At 35.9% G+C, this 15,986-nt stretch overlaps 1 protein-coding gene across 1 annotated transcript in view; it reads left to right on the top strand.

Moving 5' to 3' along the window:
- Positions 1-15,986, top strand: part of C9 (complement C9) — a 56,602-nt gene that overhangs the window by 38,634 nt on the left and 1,982 nt on the right. The window contains exons 8-10 of the mRNA XM_041750104.1: positions 1,847-1,972; positions 3,735-3,913; positions 12,261-12,489. Coding sequence (XP_041606038.1) covers positions 1,847-1,972; positions 3,735-3,913; positions 12,261-12,489 — 534 coding nt within the window. The remainder of the gene's footprint in view (positions 1-1,846; positions 1,973-3,734; positions 3,914-12,260; positions 12,490-15,986) is intronic.

The raw sequence follows: 15,986 nt of genomic DNA, 5'->3' as shown, positions 1-15,986 counted from the left end.
GTAGCCATGATCTGTGTCAAGTGAAGAATGGGATATGGCTATGAGCTTAAAACCTGATGCTGCCTCCATGGTTGATAAGCACTTTATAGATGAAACAAACATGTCATGGCCAGAACTAATTGCTCTTAATTCCCTCCATCTTGAGCAGGAAGAAGCACTGCCAGGGGGTTGGAATATGAGATTTTTTGGTTTATAGTGCCCTGCAGAACTATATCCTATGAGACAGAAAAATAAAGTTTCATTAGTCCTACCTGGTAGGCTATTTTGATAGATATCACATGGGCGAGGCGCACAAGTAACTGTGTCTTGAGTAACCTGGAAATCAGAAGAGAAAGGCTCAGCAAGGTGATCAAAACACAAGAACACTCTAGGCTAAGAATTGTTTTGGTGAAAAAGCTCAATAGGCTGAAATCTTTAAACTTGGATAACTCAGACCTACCCACTTCTGTTTTACTTAACCCTAGACAAGGGTCATTAGGTCAGTTCTGGTACCTTTGAAAGGGAAGTCATCTTTCTTACTTCTCCATTGGCAATACCTGAGAACCAAGCCATGTCCTCCACCTAGATTTGGGATGTCCAGACCCTGTCAGAACACGAAAAGCTCCACAGCAGAGGTAGAGAATCTAAGACTGTTGGGATCACTTAGATATTTTCATCCACATCTTCAGAATCTCTTTATGTTTCTTAGGTTAAGGTCATAAACCTAGTATTCTAGATTTCTAGTGTGGTCTTCTATTTTAATCCTCCTTCTCCCTTTCTCATGGGGAAAGCCACACAATATTTCTCATGTTCTCACTAGTTGTGGGTACACAAAAATATTTATTGAATAAATGAATGCTTAAATGTCCCCAGGTCCCCACTTCTAAATTTCACCATGAAACCCTGGGATTAACTTAATTTCTCCTTTTCCTTTTTCATAAAGCACTTTGGCATGTGTGTGTGTATGATCTGGATTGATAAGAGGAAAAACTGACATGGTCAATGAATTGAGGCAGTTTACTCTTAAAATAAAATAATTAGATAATAAATCATAGACTTGAATGAAATATTAGGATTTTTCTTCCTAGTAAGATAATAAATCATAGACTTGAATGAAATATTAGGATTTTTCTTCCTAGTAACTATAGCATCCATACACCTCAGTGAGTCAGCTTCCAAGACTGATATCTACTAAGTAGTATTCATAGGACCAAAACAAAATTGTCATATATATAAGCCATCTGCTCAAAGCAATAAACTAGCTACCTTAATAATGAACAGTCTTCCAAAGAGGATCAAGAGATGTTGATGCATCCCACAACCAAATTATGAAGTCAATACAGAGAAACGTTAAACAACCAGACAACTCTGGTTCGAATACTAACTTGGCTAATTGCTGAATTCCACCAGCAGATTGCTTTTCTGCTTTGCCATGCCATAACCTCATCTATAAAATGAGGATAATAACAGAACCTACCTCAAAAGGCCAATGTGAGGATTAAATTCATTAATGCATACAAAATGCTAAGAATGATTTGAGTATATGATAAGCATTCAATATATGTTAGATGTCAGTGTCTCCTTTCCATGATATTAGAGGTAAATAACTTTACTATAACTGCCCTATTCTAACTTATGTCCCTTTCAAACAAAGAGTAAATTTATATATCCTTTGTTATTAAGTTAACAAGCAAATTCAAAAGGAGGCCACTAGATTCTAATATGAGGACAAAGCAGGGTAGATATGACTGTGTCTTTGAGCTCAGTAATAATGTCTAGGAATAATTTCTTACAAAATAGCATAATGAATTTATTTGTGATGTTGATAGATTTTATTTAATAATTTTCAACTAAATACATTAAACAGGTGTTGAACTAAGGGATGTACAGAGATGCCTCGGGTTTAATCTGGATTTTTCTCTGGAAGCTGGAGTTGAAATCAGTGGAAAGTTTAATAAAGATGATTGTTTAAAGAGGGGTGAGGGTGAAACTGGTAAGTATGACCTAACTCACTACGCAAAAAAAAAAAAAAAAAAAAGAAAAGAAGGAAGTGTTGTCAATGAGATCTGCCCTGTCACTGTAGACTCTATTGCCTGTTCTCTTTATTTAAAAAAAAATTAAAGTGCTTCAAAACTATTTTACCTTTACGGCGGTTCTCAAACCATTATAAACACAAGTAACCTGTGGACATGTATTCATTAGAATCACCATTGTGCAGGTCACACAGTGCACAGCTCTGGGAAAGGCATTTTAGATTAGCATCTTTATCATGGCAATGGTAGAAGGCCAATTGTATAAAAATGTCTTCAGGAAAAATTTCCTTTCTTGCCCCTAATCTTAACAAAACTTCTGAATGGGCTAGTGGCAATACTGCAGGTGACTGTTAAGAAAGGAGAAGACCAAAACCATTGGCCTAACTCAGCCTTCCACCTGACTCAATACCCCTAATCCATCTTTATCCAATGAGTCAAAAGGTACAAACTTCCAGTTATAAGTTTATAAATAAACACTGGGATGTAATGTACAGCATGATGATTATACTTAACTGTGCCTGCAATATGTTTGAAAGTCACTAAAAGAATAGATCCTAAAAGTTTTTATCCCAGGGGAAAAAAATACATTTTTTTTTTTTTACATTTTTTATTAACTATATGAAGCGATGCATGTTAACTAAACTTATTGTAATCATTTTGCAATATATGTGTATGTCGTCATTATGTTGTACACCTTAAGCTTTTACAGTGTGTCAATATATCTTAATAAAACTGGGGGGGGGGGAAGAAATCCCAATCCATCCTTAACACTCAATCAGTGCATAACCTTTTAAAAAATATATCTTTGATATAAATGTTGCTTGTGTTGGTAATATTTAGCAGATTTACAAGTATGAGGTAGTGCTAGAGTTCTCAGTTTTTACCCTAATTTATTCTGAGAATATTTTCAGACATAGAAATAGCTGAGGCTCACATTTAAAGAATCAGATAATAGTGGGGAGACAGAGAAAGGAAAGCCTGATATTTTTAAAAGCATACCAACCACTAACATGTGGCCATGATTGGAAATCATTGATGAAGCACAAAGAAAACAACTTGCCATCAAATGTCTTATTTTCAATATATGACCCTTAAGCTAGTCTTGGACCAGTCACTCTACTTATCCAAGTCTCAGTTTTCTTATTTATAAAAAGGAGAAAGGATAAACAAAAATCTTCTCGAAATTCCTTTGCAGTTCAAAAATGTACAACTCTATCAGATTCACAAATTTTGCTAAAAGTCATTCAGTCTGGAGAGAAAGACTGAAGAAGAGATGGGTAGGAATGTGGAATGGAAAGAAATTTTGCTTTTCACCTGATTCTTTTTTACGCTCTTTGATTTTTCATAATATTAAAATCGCTTAAAACAAACCTATATAAAATGTAACTATGAAGGTAAATCTGAAACAAAAAATGTATACTATATCCCAAAGTCATGTGTAATTCCTACATGTGCATATGCTTAAATGATGAACTTGGAATCATCAATGTATTCTCAATTATCATACTGTTGTGATTTTTCTTAAGAGAATTGAAGTCTACAATTGGCCACTAATAAAAATTGCTCTTGGTGATTTGGGGTGAGAAAAATTACATAAATAAAATTCAAAAAAAATTAAAATAAAATAAAATAATATACTAGATTATACTTTATCAAAGGCTCAATAAATGTTACTCAAATGTCACAAAAGTATACTCACTTATATCCTTTTTCTTTTCTCAGTAAACATCAGTAGTGATGGCATCATTGATGATGTTATTTCACTGATAAGAGGAGGAACCCAAAAATATGCATATGATCTGAAAGAGAAGCTTCTCAAAGGAGCCAAGACAATTAATATAACTGACTTTACAAATTGGGCCACTTCCTTAAATGATGCTCCAGTGCTCATAAATCACAAGGTAAGGTGTATTTGCTTCTAAATAGAAGACTTTTAAGTTTTCCTATTTAATACTGGTTCATTTGAATAGTTAACTTCATCTCAAAGAAATGTGAGTGTTCAAATGCACTCCTATTTCATCTCTGGAAAGAAGCATGGCTTAGAGAAAAGGCATGACCTGTGACATTACACCAACCCAGGCTGAGTTGAAGTCTCTGTCCTCTAAAGGTGTAAAGTTCTAACTACTAAACTAAACACTAAATTCTCCAGGGCTTCATATTTATTTCGAGGATTTGGTAGTATTGCTTGTGTAGAGCCTGTAGCACAGACTGACACAAAATTGGTGCCCAGGAATTGTGGTTCCCTTCCGTCTCTTGCTTTCGGTGGCATCACAGCACCACTTCCAATGCAGGAGAATCACTAGAGGCCTTAATGAAAAGGAAATTCATAAGGTGTCAGAAAATAAAACCAAGGGTGAGCAGTCTTTATGGTCCAAAAATTCTTTCCTTTTTTGTATCTTCATTATAGTCTTCAGCTTGCTGGTACTTATTTCTAGGGGAAACAAACTGCATCGTACTTGTGAAGATATAAATGCTAGTCTCAGCCCCATTCTCTCCCCCCAAAACTAACTACAAAGAGTATGTATTTTTCTTTATTCCTTCTTTTACTACTTCCTTCCAGGCTTTTAGTGATGCCTGCATGTTTCACAATTTTCTCTCAGATCAGATTTTTCTTTGATGACCGTTCACTTCAGTTTGCATTTTTTAAAGATTTTTATTCATTTATTCATAAGACATACAGAGAGAGAGAGAGAGAAAGAGAAAGGCAGAGACACAGGCAGAGGGAGAAGCAGGCTCCATGCAGGGAGCCCGATGCAGGACTCAGTCCCAGGACCCCAGGATCACGACCTGAGCCAAAGACAGACGCTCAACCATTGAGCCACCCAGGCATCCCAACTTCAGGTTGATTAACTCGAGTTACAATCATGTTGGCATTTTGATAGGATTGGTTATTGGAAAGTTTTGTTCCTTCATCCCATTTTATTGTCTTCAAAGAATGAGTGAAGCTACCAAAACCATCTCATTTATGTGGAGGAAGAATTCAGAAACTTGAAAATTGTAATCTATTTTCCCTTTAAGTTGTAGAAATTGAGCTAACATATCTAGGAAACTTCAGATATTTTGCCCCAAAAGTAGGACAACAGGGAGGAAAAGTTGACCAGATTAACATGTCTATATATGAAATTCGTCAGAAGAGAAACTTTAATTATGTTTAAACACACTTAAATTCATTATTTTGAACTCAGTATAAATAAATATTTCAGAAAATCTTAAATGAAAGAAGAATTAATTTACAAAAATGTTTACATCCACATGGACACTTAAATTGGCTTGTCTTCTCTTCTCTACAAAGGAAGTTCAGCTTTCCTTGTATGGATCCAGGATTGTTCTCTGAGAAGGTCTTAACCATCATCCATTACATTCTAGAGCTGATTTTAAAAATCTCAAGTAAATAAAGCACCTACTAAAGATTTACTATTAGATTTGCTAGAATTATGCAAAGACCTTCATCAGGTCATTTGGACAGGCATACTGGCTGGATGCAAACTATAGTTTATTCTATTTTTTAAAAAGATTTTATTTATTTATTCATGAGAGACACAGAGACATAGGCAGAGGGAGAAGCAGTCTCTACTGCAAGGAGCCTGATATGGGACTCGATCCTGGACCCTGGGATCACGACCTGACCCGAAGGCAGACACTCAACCACTGAGCTACCCAGGCATCCCAGTTTATCCTATTTTCAAGGGCAATTATTAATCTCGAGATTTTTAGATTATTAGGCATTCCAAGTACCGGTATACGTTTCTTTCTTATATATTGGAAGCCTGGACTTTTCTCTTCTACCTAAGAAAATGACAGCTATAGTAAGTCACCCAGAAATCACTTTTAAAAATATATCTTCTTGTAGATAAAGTGCAGAAATTAGTAAAATACTATGTGTTTTATTGATTTTGTGTGGCTTTTAAATCCCTAAAGAGATATAATATATACTGTGGTTTTACCTTAAAGTAGATTTCAAGTAATTTTAATTTTATAAATCCAGTAGAACTGTTTTTCTGGTTTAGAAGCTATTCTGCGAGGCAATTAAACAGTCTATAATCACTAATTAATTCTTTGATAAGCTGAAGCATTCTATTGTCTATGGATGACATGTTCAAACACCAAGGATGGTCTTCATATTAAAATAATTGCCACTTCTATTTAATTGTTTAAAGAATTGGCAAAACCTCTCCACACACCCCTACACTAAACTATTAACTGATTTATGTTTAATCTGAACAAATTAAATCAATTACCTAGGTATTCATCTTACAAAGTTTTTCTTGGAGGAAACACTAGGAAGTTATATTACTCTAAAGAATCTTACAGAGATTTTTCTAAGTAAAATACTTAGTTATATATAACATAACACAACATAGCATAGCATATGTTTCCATGTTAAAGTAACTATGGAAAAAAATATAATAAAAACATAAAGTAACTAAGGCCATGCTCTATTAAGCAGAACCTTGTGGCTCTAATTCTCTTTGCCTGTGTGCTTCAACAGACCCCAACCTTCTTGAGGAATGCACTAACTCAGCCTAAGAATTTTTCCTCCACCCTTCTTTATGTAGAGGGGACAGGACCTCGCCTTCAGATTAACTTTTGTCAGAGCTTCAGTTTTCATGGAAGTATATTAATTCTATTTCCAGCTTGCCCGAATGTTAATACAACATTTCTACATTTTATCTCAACAGAATAGCTGAACTTTGGTTTCTTCTTAAGCTTACTGCTACAAACTAGTTATAAAAATGTCAGCTGAGGAAATTACGTTTATTCGTAATTGCCTGAGAGATCTAAAGTGTGTTATTTCCTCTAGCTCAAAGCAGCAGAGATCAGTATAGCTAGCATAGAGCAAATTGGCTTCCTGTAAAGTTTTGTTTTGGCACTATAAAAAACAAAGTTATATAACCCACTGCTTTATTTACTGGAAGGATGTTTTGTAATACGACGTCTCCTTCATGAGAACTCATGGGAGGTATTACTCTAATCTCAGTTTTAAGGATCATTTTGTTTCTCTTGGGAATTGTGTAAATATTTCTTAAATGTATGTGATCATTAAATTTAGTCGTCTTACTCAATGCACTAGAAAATATACCCAAATTTGTGACCAAGCTCGAGCCAATGGGTGGGTCCTCCTAGCATAAATTTTGTGTTGGTTTTGCCTTGTCTTGCCTTTCCCACCCTCTATTTCCCCCTTTCTTGTTTTTCCCTCAACCAATCATATGCACCCACATGTCAGGCTATATTAAGCTCTTTCTGGAGCAACTTGAGTAATAATGAACTATTTGCCTACCATTTTTGTTATATTATGCAACTCTTAGCAGCGATGCACCAGATATTAAAAAAGCATAGAATTTTAAAGAGCTGTAGTACCAGTGCTTTGTGCTGTTGTCATTACAGCTAAAAAGATAAAGCAAAAAAATCATTCTAAATTCTCTTGTACAGGGATGAAAATAACACTCATTCTAACAACAAACTACATTTGGCACCTAGATGAATTAGTTTGGGAGCCCGTTAGAAACCTCAGTGTACCTCCTATTAAACTATATTTCAATTTACTTGTATGTTGTCAAGTTTTGTGACAGATTACATCCACGGAAAATACATCTACGAATGGTAGAAAGATGGAGTTAGCTAGGATAGGAGAAAAACTAGAACTCTTTTCTTCATTAGCAGAGAGCCAAAGTTCATCAGAAAAAGGTGTGGCTCTTCAGGACCACTTCACAAAGTACATATTAATCGTGCCTTGTTTTCTTGTGGGATCACCTCCAGGGCTTGAGGCTCCTCTGAGACTGTTGTCACTTCATGACCTTCGTTTTTATCTCTTGGAACAATGTTTGTGCATTTCATCCACACTGTAGTTTCTCCATGACCCTCTATTCCTGTATCTTAGATTATCTGGCCTTGACTTTCCTTTGATGGGTAAAACAAGATGAATTTCTTTTCCCAAAAATCAAAATAACTCCACCACATGCTTATGTTGTTTGTGCCAATATAGCAAAGTCGGTAAGAGGTTACTTTCTTCCAAATAAATATACCATTGTTGACATCTAAATCTTTTATACTAACTCATAAAGTATAAATCTGTAGACAATTGTGTGGACTGTAGAAGTTCTTGGTATATTCTGGATATGACCCTATTCTCACTTAAAAGTATTATAATTGTTCTCTTTCACTTGAGGACTTCCATGCTTTGGGATTTTTTTTTTTTTATAGCAGATGTTCTCTGGCTTTTTCTTTTGAAATAATTTTAGACTTACTGTAAAAATGCATAAACAGTACAGAGAGTAAAACTACAAAAATAGCATCGAGTTCACATTCACCCTATAACAAGCAGCCTCTAACGCTAACGACTTACATAACCATCGTACAGTTCATCAAAATCAGAAAATTAACATTGTCTAACCCATAGACCTGTTCAAATTTCACCAGTTTTTCCTCTAATATCCTTTCTCCGTTCCATGATCCAGTCAAAATCCCACATTGCAATTAGTTGTCATGTCCCCTTAGTCTCCTCCATCCTGGGACAGTTTCTCAGACTTTTCTTGTCTTTCATGACCTTGACATGTTTTGATGAGTGTTAGCTATATTGTCAAGTTTCTCTCAATTTAGGCTTAGAGAAGATTGAGGTTACGCATTTTGGCAAGAATACCACAGAAATGATGTCCTTCTCAGTACATCATGTCAGGAATTATAATGTTGATTTTAAAAAAAATTTTTGATATAGTCACATATGTATTTCTTTTCATTATAGTTAGTGCTGTTGTGTCCTATTTAAAATCTTTCCCCACTTCAAGGTCTTGAAGATGCTTTCCTATATATTATCTTCCAGAATCTTTATTGCTTTGCTTTTACTTTTTTGATCTACAATCAATTTAGATTTCTTTTTTCTTTTTTTTGAGAGTGGTAGAAGTTTCCAGGTCATCTTTTTAAAAATCTCCTCTAAATATCTCATTGTCCTAGAACAGTTTATATTTTTTATTGTTTCTATTAAAATCAAATATGCGAGTCAACTTGGCTTTTCACTAAGATGATTTTAAGATTTGTGGTACCTGGCTGGCTCAGTCGATGGAGAATGTGACATTTGACGTCAGGGTTGTGGGTTTGAGCCCCATTTCAAGAAGAGAGATGACTTAAAAATAAAATCTTAAATTGCCTTTGTTTTAGCAATTTTACTCTGATATGCCAGGGTGTAAAAAGAAAAAATTGCAACCTCATTACTGGGATACCTTGTCTTTCACAGGTTTGTTTTATTCTCAGCCATTAGCTCTTCAAATATTGCCTCTTAAATATTCTCTCCTTCTGGGACTTAAATTATATGAATCATTCACTTTCTCACTCTGTCTTTTATGCTTTCTACCCTCATCCTGTATTTTCCAATCTTTTATTTCTTTATGTTTCATTATGAATATTTTCTTTCGGCCTATATTCCAATTCATTAAATTTGCTTCAGTTTTATTATAGCTTCTATGTAACTAGGCCATTAACTGGAATATTGTAATATCAAATTATAATAGTTATATTTATTTACTTTTTTCCAAATCCTCTGCTTTAAGAAATAATTTCCAGTTTTCTGCTAAAATTGTTGATTTCTTCTTTTATCCCCCTGCTCATTTATCCCCCTGCTCATGTAAATGTCATTCTTCTTTTGAAAAAGATTTTTTCTTTCTTTATTTGTGAGAGAGAAAGAAAGGGAGCATAAGCAGAGGGTAGGAACAGAGGGAGAGGGAGAAGCAGACTCCCTGCTGGGCAGGAAGCCCAACATGGGGGCTCAATTCCAGTACCCTGAGATCATGATCTGAGCCAAAGCCAAACACTTAACCGACTGAGCCACCAAGGTACCAAATTTAGTTCTTTAAAAGTCGGGTCATTCAAATCTTGGCATCCTCACAGCTCTGCTTCTAGTGTCTAGTATTCCTACTGGTTCTCATTCATGTTGCCTTATTTCTTTGTGTACCTAGTTACTTTTATTGGAGGCTGGATACTATACTTTAAAAATCATTCTAGGAGTAGCTGGAGGCCTGAAATGATTTTATTTTCCTCCAAAGGAAATACATATTTACATCTGGAAAGCTGGGGTTACAATGATTCAAGATTACTGGAAGGTTTTTTATTTTTAGTTTTTAAGTAGGCTCCACACCCAGCGTAGAGTCCAATGAGGGGCTTGAACTCACCACCCTGAGATCATGACCTGAGCCAAAATCAAGAGTCAGATGCTTAACTGACTGAGCCACCCAGGCACTCCCAAGATTATTCTAATGCAAACCACACCACAGTCTTTGCCAGAGCTGCCCCACTTACAATACCCTCTTACTTCTGAGCTGTAGTCCTTTGGATCCCAACCCAAAGCGTGGCTTATTTTCCTTTGCCATCCCTGAATTTTCCCCCAGCCCAGTAACATGCTCTTTACTTCAGCCCCTCTGCTGCCTGTTCTCAAATTAGGAAACATGTCAAGGGCACTGTGGTCCAAAAACACGAAGCTCACCTCACTGCATTTCCGCCTCCTCCCAGATCTTTACCCACTAAGTATTACCTCATTAGTTCTCCAGGGCCTTCAAGCAGATCTTTAATTTTGGTTTTATTTGTTCAGCTTTTGTCGTTGTCATCAGAGGAAAATAGAAAAATCAGTTGACATTATTTAATCCATCATCACTCTCTCATGGGAATTTGTGGTATTTTTTTATCTCCTCTTTCTTGAGCCTTTGGATTCCAATTTCTTTTAAATTTTGTGGCCTCCTGTTTCAAAGTGCTATGCCACTACAGGGCCTCGATTTCTAATGATTTATTTACTCAAGTGGCTCTTTAGAGTCACGCAATTGAATTTGCTTATAGAGACATATGATGCACACTTTCAATATATGTTGTGGTTTCTCCACCATAGGAACTGTTTGATTTCTGTATGACTAGAATATTCTTCTTTATGGCCCAGCACCCTCAAACCCTCAAGTCTCAGCCTAAGGGTTATATTCTCAGGAAAGTTTTTCCCAAGCTTTCCTGCATCAGTTGTGGGAGCTATGTGTCTTACTCTAGGAATTTAAGTGTGTAGGATAAATCATTTTATTTCATTTTCTGTAAGCCTAATTAAATCTGGCATTGAGATCCCATCCCTCCATACTGCTGGAAAATTCAGCCTTCATTCATTTATTGGATTGGGTTCAGGGAGGCCTTTACTTGTTGCCCAAATTAATACAAGAACCCTGATGTGTCTGTTGGGAAGCTGGGAATTTAATATATGTAAACATTTAGTTCACGGTGCCGATGGTAACCTCATTGTTCAAACTCACATGTTCACTTGAAGTCAAGTGGTTCCAAGGATTCTATGCCAAGATTGTGCATGGGAGTCCTTGACAGAACTGAACCCTTGGTGCCAGATATGGACCTAACTTCCCTCGCGGCACTCCATAGTTCCTGCTACCTCCCAAAATAGCTGCCAGAGATCTAGGTAGGGTTTCGTGCTACTTGAGGGACATACCAAGGCTGGAGGAATCTCCTTCCTCAGTGGGATTCTCACACTCTTTCCTGCAAAAATTTCTTAATAAATCCATGCTTTAAGGGGGTGGGGGAGGAAGGCAGTAAAGAATTTTCCTTGGAGCGCCTGATGGCTCAGTCAGTTAAGCATCTGCCTTCAGCTCAGGTCATGATCCCGGGGTCCTGGGATCAAGCTCAGCTTCTTTGGGCTCTCTGTTCAGCAGGGAGTCTGCTTGTCCCTCTCCCTCTGCTCTCCCCACCCTCTTGTGCTCATTCTCTTGCTCTCTGTATCTGTCTCTCAAATAAATAAAATCTTTTTAAAAAAAGAATTTGCTTTTAGACACTTTCTGATCTTGGTCTTGCACACAAACCTCTACTTTAATGAGAGACAGTGAGCACCTGGCTACCTGCTGGAAGAGAGGAGTGAAAAAAGACAGCAAAAATAATTCTCAAAATAATGTCAATATATGATCCTGCAAAACGTTTAAATCCATGATTGTGCATTTTTAAAATACATGTACCCATCCCATATAGCACCTACTTAGTTTCCATTTATCTATAAAATTATTTTAATATCAGTTTTCTTATCTCTATAATGTGATCTTCGTGATCACAGAGATCATGCCTAGTTTGGGTCACTACTATAGTCTTAAAAGCTAACATCATATCTACCAATAACAATCACTAAATAAGCCTTCGTTGAATTCATGAATTCATAGATAATTCAGTGAATGGTATTACACAAACTCCACCAGTAGAAAAAGTCCTAAAGTTAAATGTTTTACTTTCTTGCAGCTATCTCCTATATATAATCTGATTCCAGTGCAAATAAAAGATGCACACCTAAAGAAACAAAATTTGGAAAGTGCCATTGAAGATTACATCAATGAATTCAGTGTGAGAAAATGCAACCAGTGCAAAAATGGAGGTACCATAATTCTGCTAGAGGGAGAATGTCTGTGTTCCTGCCCAATCGAATTTACGGGCATTGCCTGTGAAACCAGTAAACGAAAAATTTCTAAAGGTGAGAACAACTTACATCATTAGGGACAAAGTTTTGAGGTGATTTATTTTGAAAATTAGCTCTTAAATTAATTTGTATGAAACTTCTAGATTTTTCACATAAACAGAGGATAAAAACTGAATGGATAATGAAAATGGACAAATTAGATTTTATGTGTCATTGAGCATGCAATTTTACATCTTCTGCCTCTGCATTTAAACAGAAATGTGAAAAAAAAAAATCAATTGTAATGACTGACCCCTGAACAACATAAGTTGGAACTCCATGGGTCCATGTATATGGGGTTTTTTTACAGTACAGTATTGTAAATGTATTTCCCTTATGATTTTCTTAATAACATTTTCTTTTCTCTAGCTTACTTTATTGTAAGAATACACTATATAAGACATACAACATATGTGTTAGTTGATTAACTAACTAGTGTTAACTAGTGTTAATCAACTATATTTATATTCTCCGTAAGCTTCTAGGCCATAGTAGGCTATGAGGAGTTAAGTTTTGGGGGAGTCAAAAGTAGTGCACATACTTACAATTGTGTGGGGATCAGTGTCCCTAAGCCCCCATGTTATTCAGGGGTCAACTATAATTTTTTTCAGCAAATAATCAAAATTCTTAATCTCTCTAAAAATATTTTTGTATTTTCCAGAGAAGTTTTCTTTTCTTTTTCCAGAGAAGTTTTCTTCACATGTTCTTATAAATACCCTTGAATGAGATGCACTTCACAGTTGAATCCCTAAGATCTATGTCTTTTAGGTTTGCTTTTTCAGATCACAGGAAACAGAATATAACTGTCTCCATAATTACAGTTGGTGTTTATGAAAATCTGAAATATCATTTATCATTGTTGAAGATACAAAAGCCTCCTCGAAATGTCCAAAAACTCTTGTAACAACCAAATTACCTTGTCATTAATGCTGTAGTGACGCTACCACTTTTATGACTCAGTTTATCACTTTCTCTATCCTGTCTGCTTCTGCTGCTTCTATGTTTTTTCAGTGCTTCCTGCATTCAAAATTCCCTAAGACTCTGTAGAGGATGTCTTGGTAGACAGCCCAGGTGTCCCTTCAGGATCTTCAAGTGCCCATCCCCCCACCTCCTAGGAGGATTACCCCTGAAGGTTAATGGCTGACATTTCACACAACATTTCAATTCTCTTTAGCAATTACCCTGTAACAAGGAAGTGACCATGCCCAAGGTTATGCTCCCGACCTGAGGGAGGCTCCTGTCTGATGACTAGTCGATGTGGTTGGTATTTGATAAGGCAGTCCTCTTGCCTCAGTTGGGACAACTCTGAAGCACCCTCCAGCTTCAGAGCTCCCCAGGTGATTTGGTGAAGCTTCAGTTGCAAGAGCATTACAATTGAACTTCCCCGTATTCCTAATTTTGCTTTCCACACTCCTAACAGATTTTTTCCCCAAAGAACACACACTAATAAATATGAGGCATACAAAATCAGATTCTCAGAGTCTGTTTCCAAGGGCATGCTGTTAGAATCTGATTGGATCAATTGAGTTTTATTCCATTATCCAATACATAGTGTTCCTAAAACAGGATGAGTTTCTAATGATAGCCTAAACTCCTGGTCCTCCTTATGTCTGTTCTGTAGACAGTGGACTTTTGCCAAGGTGCTGATTTCTGTTCCAAATGGATATGGCCACAGGGGCAGGGTCAATTTACCTAAAATATGACCTTTATGTGTTTGCTTTAATTAAAAACAAAAACTAGACTGTGGGCACAGAAGGTGCTTGAGACTCATGGATTCACAGTAAGATAGTACATGTAAAAAACTAACAAAGGACTTGAATTTGGGGTCCTTTGTGCTCAAAGTGTTCAAAAACTATTTGGCATTATTATCATTGATGCCTATTTCTACATCTTCTTTTTTCTATGCAAGCAAATAAGAAACGTACACATATATATATATATTTAGATAGATGATAGATAGATAAGAGAGAGAGAAAAGAGAGAGAGAGAGATTTTTCTTTCCCCATTTTTGTTCTTTGCCCAATGGTAGTAAAGTATATACATTGATCCATACACTGATCTGGCTTTTATCACTTAAATCTTAAGATCTTTATTATTTATTTATTATTATTTATTCAATTTATTTAAACCAAAACAAAGAGTTCCCCATTTCTCTCACCCCACCTCTCACAACCACCAATCTATTCTCTGTACCTATGAGTTTTGTGTTTTGTTTGTTTTTCTGCTTTTCAGATTCCACATATAAAAGAGATTGTATAAAAAATAATAAAATAAAATAAAAGAGATCGTATAGTATTTCTCTTTCTCTGTATGACTTATTTAATTTACTATGATGCTCTCAAGGTCCAAACATGTCCTTCTTTTTTGTGACTGAATATTCCATTGTGTATATATACCACACGTTCTTTATCCATTTATCCATTGATGGACACTTAGGTAGCTTCCGTGTCTTGGTTATTGTAAAAAATGCTGCAGTAAACACAGGGGCGCGTGTATCTTTTTGAGTTAATGTTTTAATTTTCTTCAGATAAATACCAAGAAGTGGAATTGGAGGATCATATAGTAGTTCTATTTTTAATTTTTTTAGGAGCCTCCATGATATTTTCCAGAGCAGCTGGACCAATTTACATTCCCACCAAGAGTGCACACGGGCTCACTAACACTTGTTATTTCTTGTCACATCCTCACTAGCACTTGTTATTTCTTATCTTTTTGATAATAGCCATTCTAACAGGTGGGAGGTGATAGATCTTTGTGGTTGTGATTTGCATTTCTCTGATGATTAGTGATGTTGAGCATTTTCATGTACCTATTGGCCATCTATTTGTCTCTTTTCTGGAGAAATGTCTATTCAGATCTTCCGCCCATTCTTTAATCAAATTATTTTTTTGCTATTGATTTGTAGGAATTCTTTATATATTCTCTATATTAGCTGCTTATCAGATATATGGTTTGCAAATATTTTATTCGTTCAGTAGGTTGTCTTTTCATTTTGTTGATGATTTCCTTTGCCGTGCAGAAACTTTTTAGTTTCATGTAGTCCCACCTGTTTATTTTTGCTTTTGTTGCTTTTGCTTTTGGTGTCAGATTCAAAAAGTCATTGCTAAGACCTGGGTCAAGGAGTTTACTACCTATGTCTCCTTCCAAGAGCTTTATGGTTTCAGATCTTATGTTCAAGACCTTAATCTGTTTTTAATTAATCCTGGCCTCCTGTATTATTTTCCTGCTTTTATCTCTTTGAAGATGTTAAACATATTCATTTGGGAGCATCTCTTAAACTGCTCCAGAATATATAGTTTCTGCACTGCAATTGATTTGTCTGTTAAGTGTACTAACTCATTTTCGTGGCATTCGTTTCAAACTGGTACTTAGTAATTTCTTATTATATGTTTAATCCTCAGTGTAAATAGTTTCCTGTGGGAATCCTGTTACTCTGAGTATTCTTAGGGTTAATTTGTTTCTTGTGAGGTCCTGTTGTTTTCATTTATTTTGCACCAGGTTTTTATGTAAAT

Source organism: Vulpes lagopus, chromosome 3 (genome assembly GCF_018345385.1).
Source record: "Vulpes lagopus strain Blue_001 chromosome 3, ASM1834538v1, whole genome shotgun sequence".
In the NCBI taxonomy this organism is placed as follows: Eukaryota; Metazoa; Chordata; class Mammalia; order Carnivora; family Canidae; genus Vulpes; species Vulpes lagopus.
This window is presented reverse-complemented; position numbering and strand designations above follow the sequence as displayed.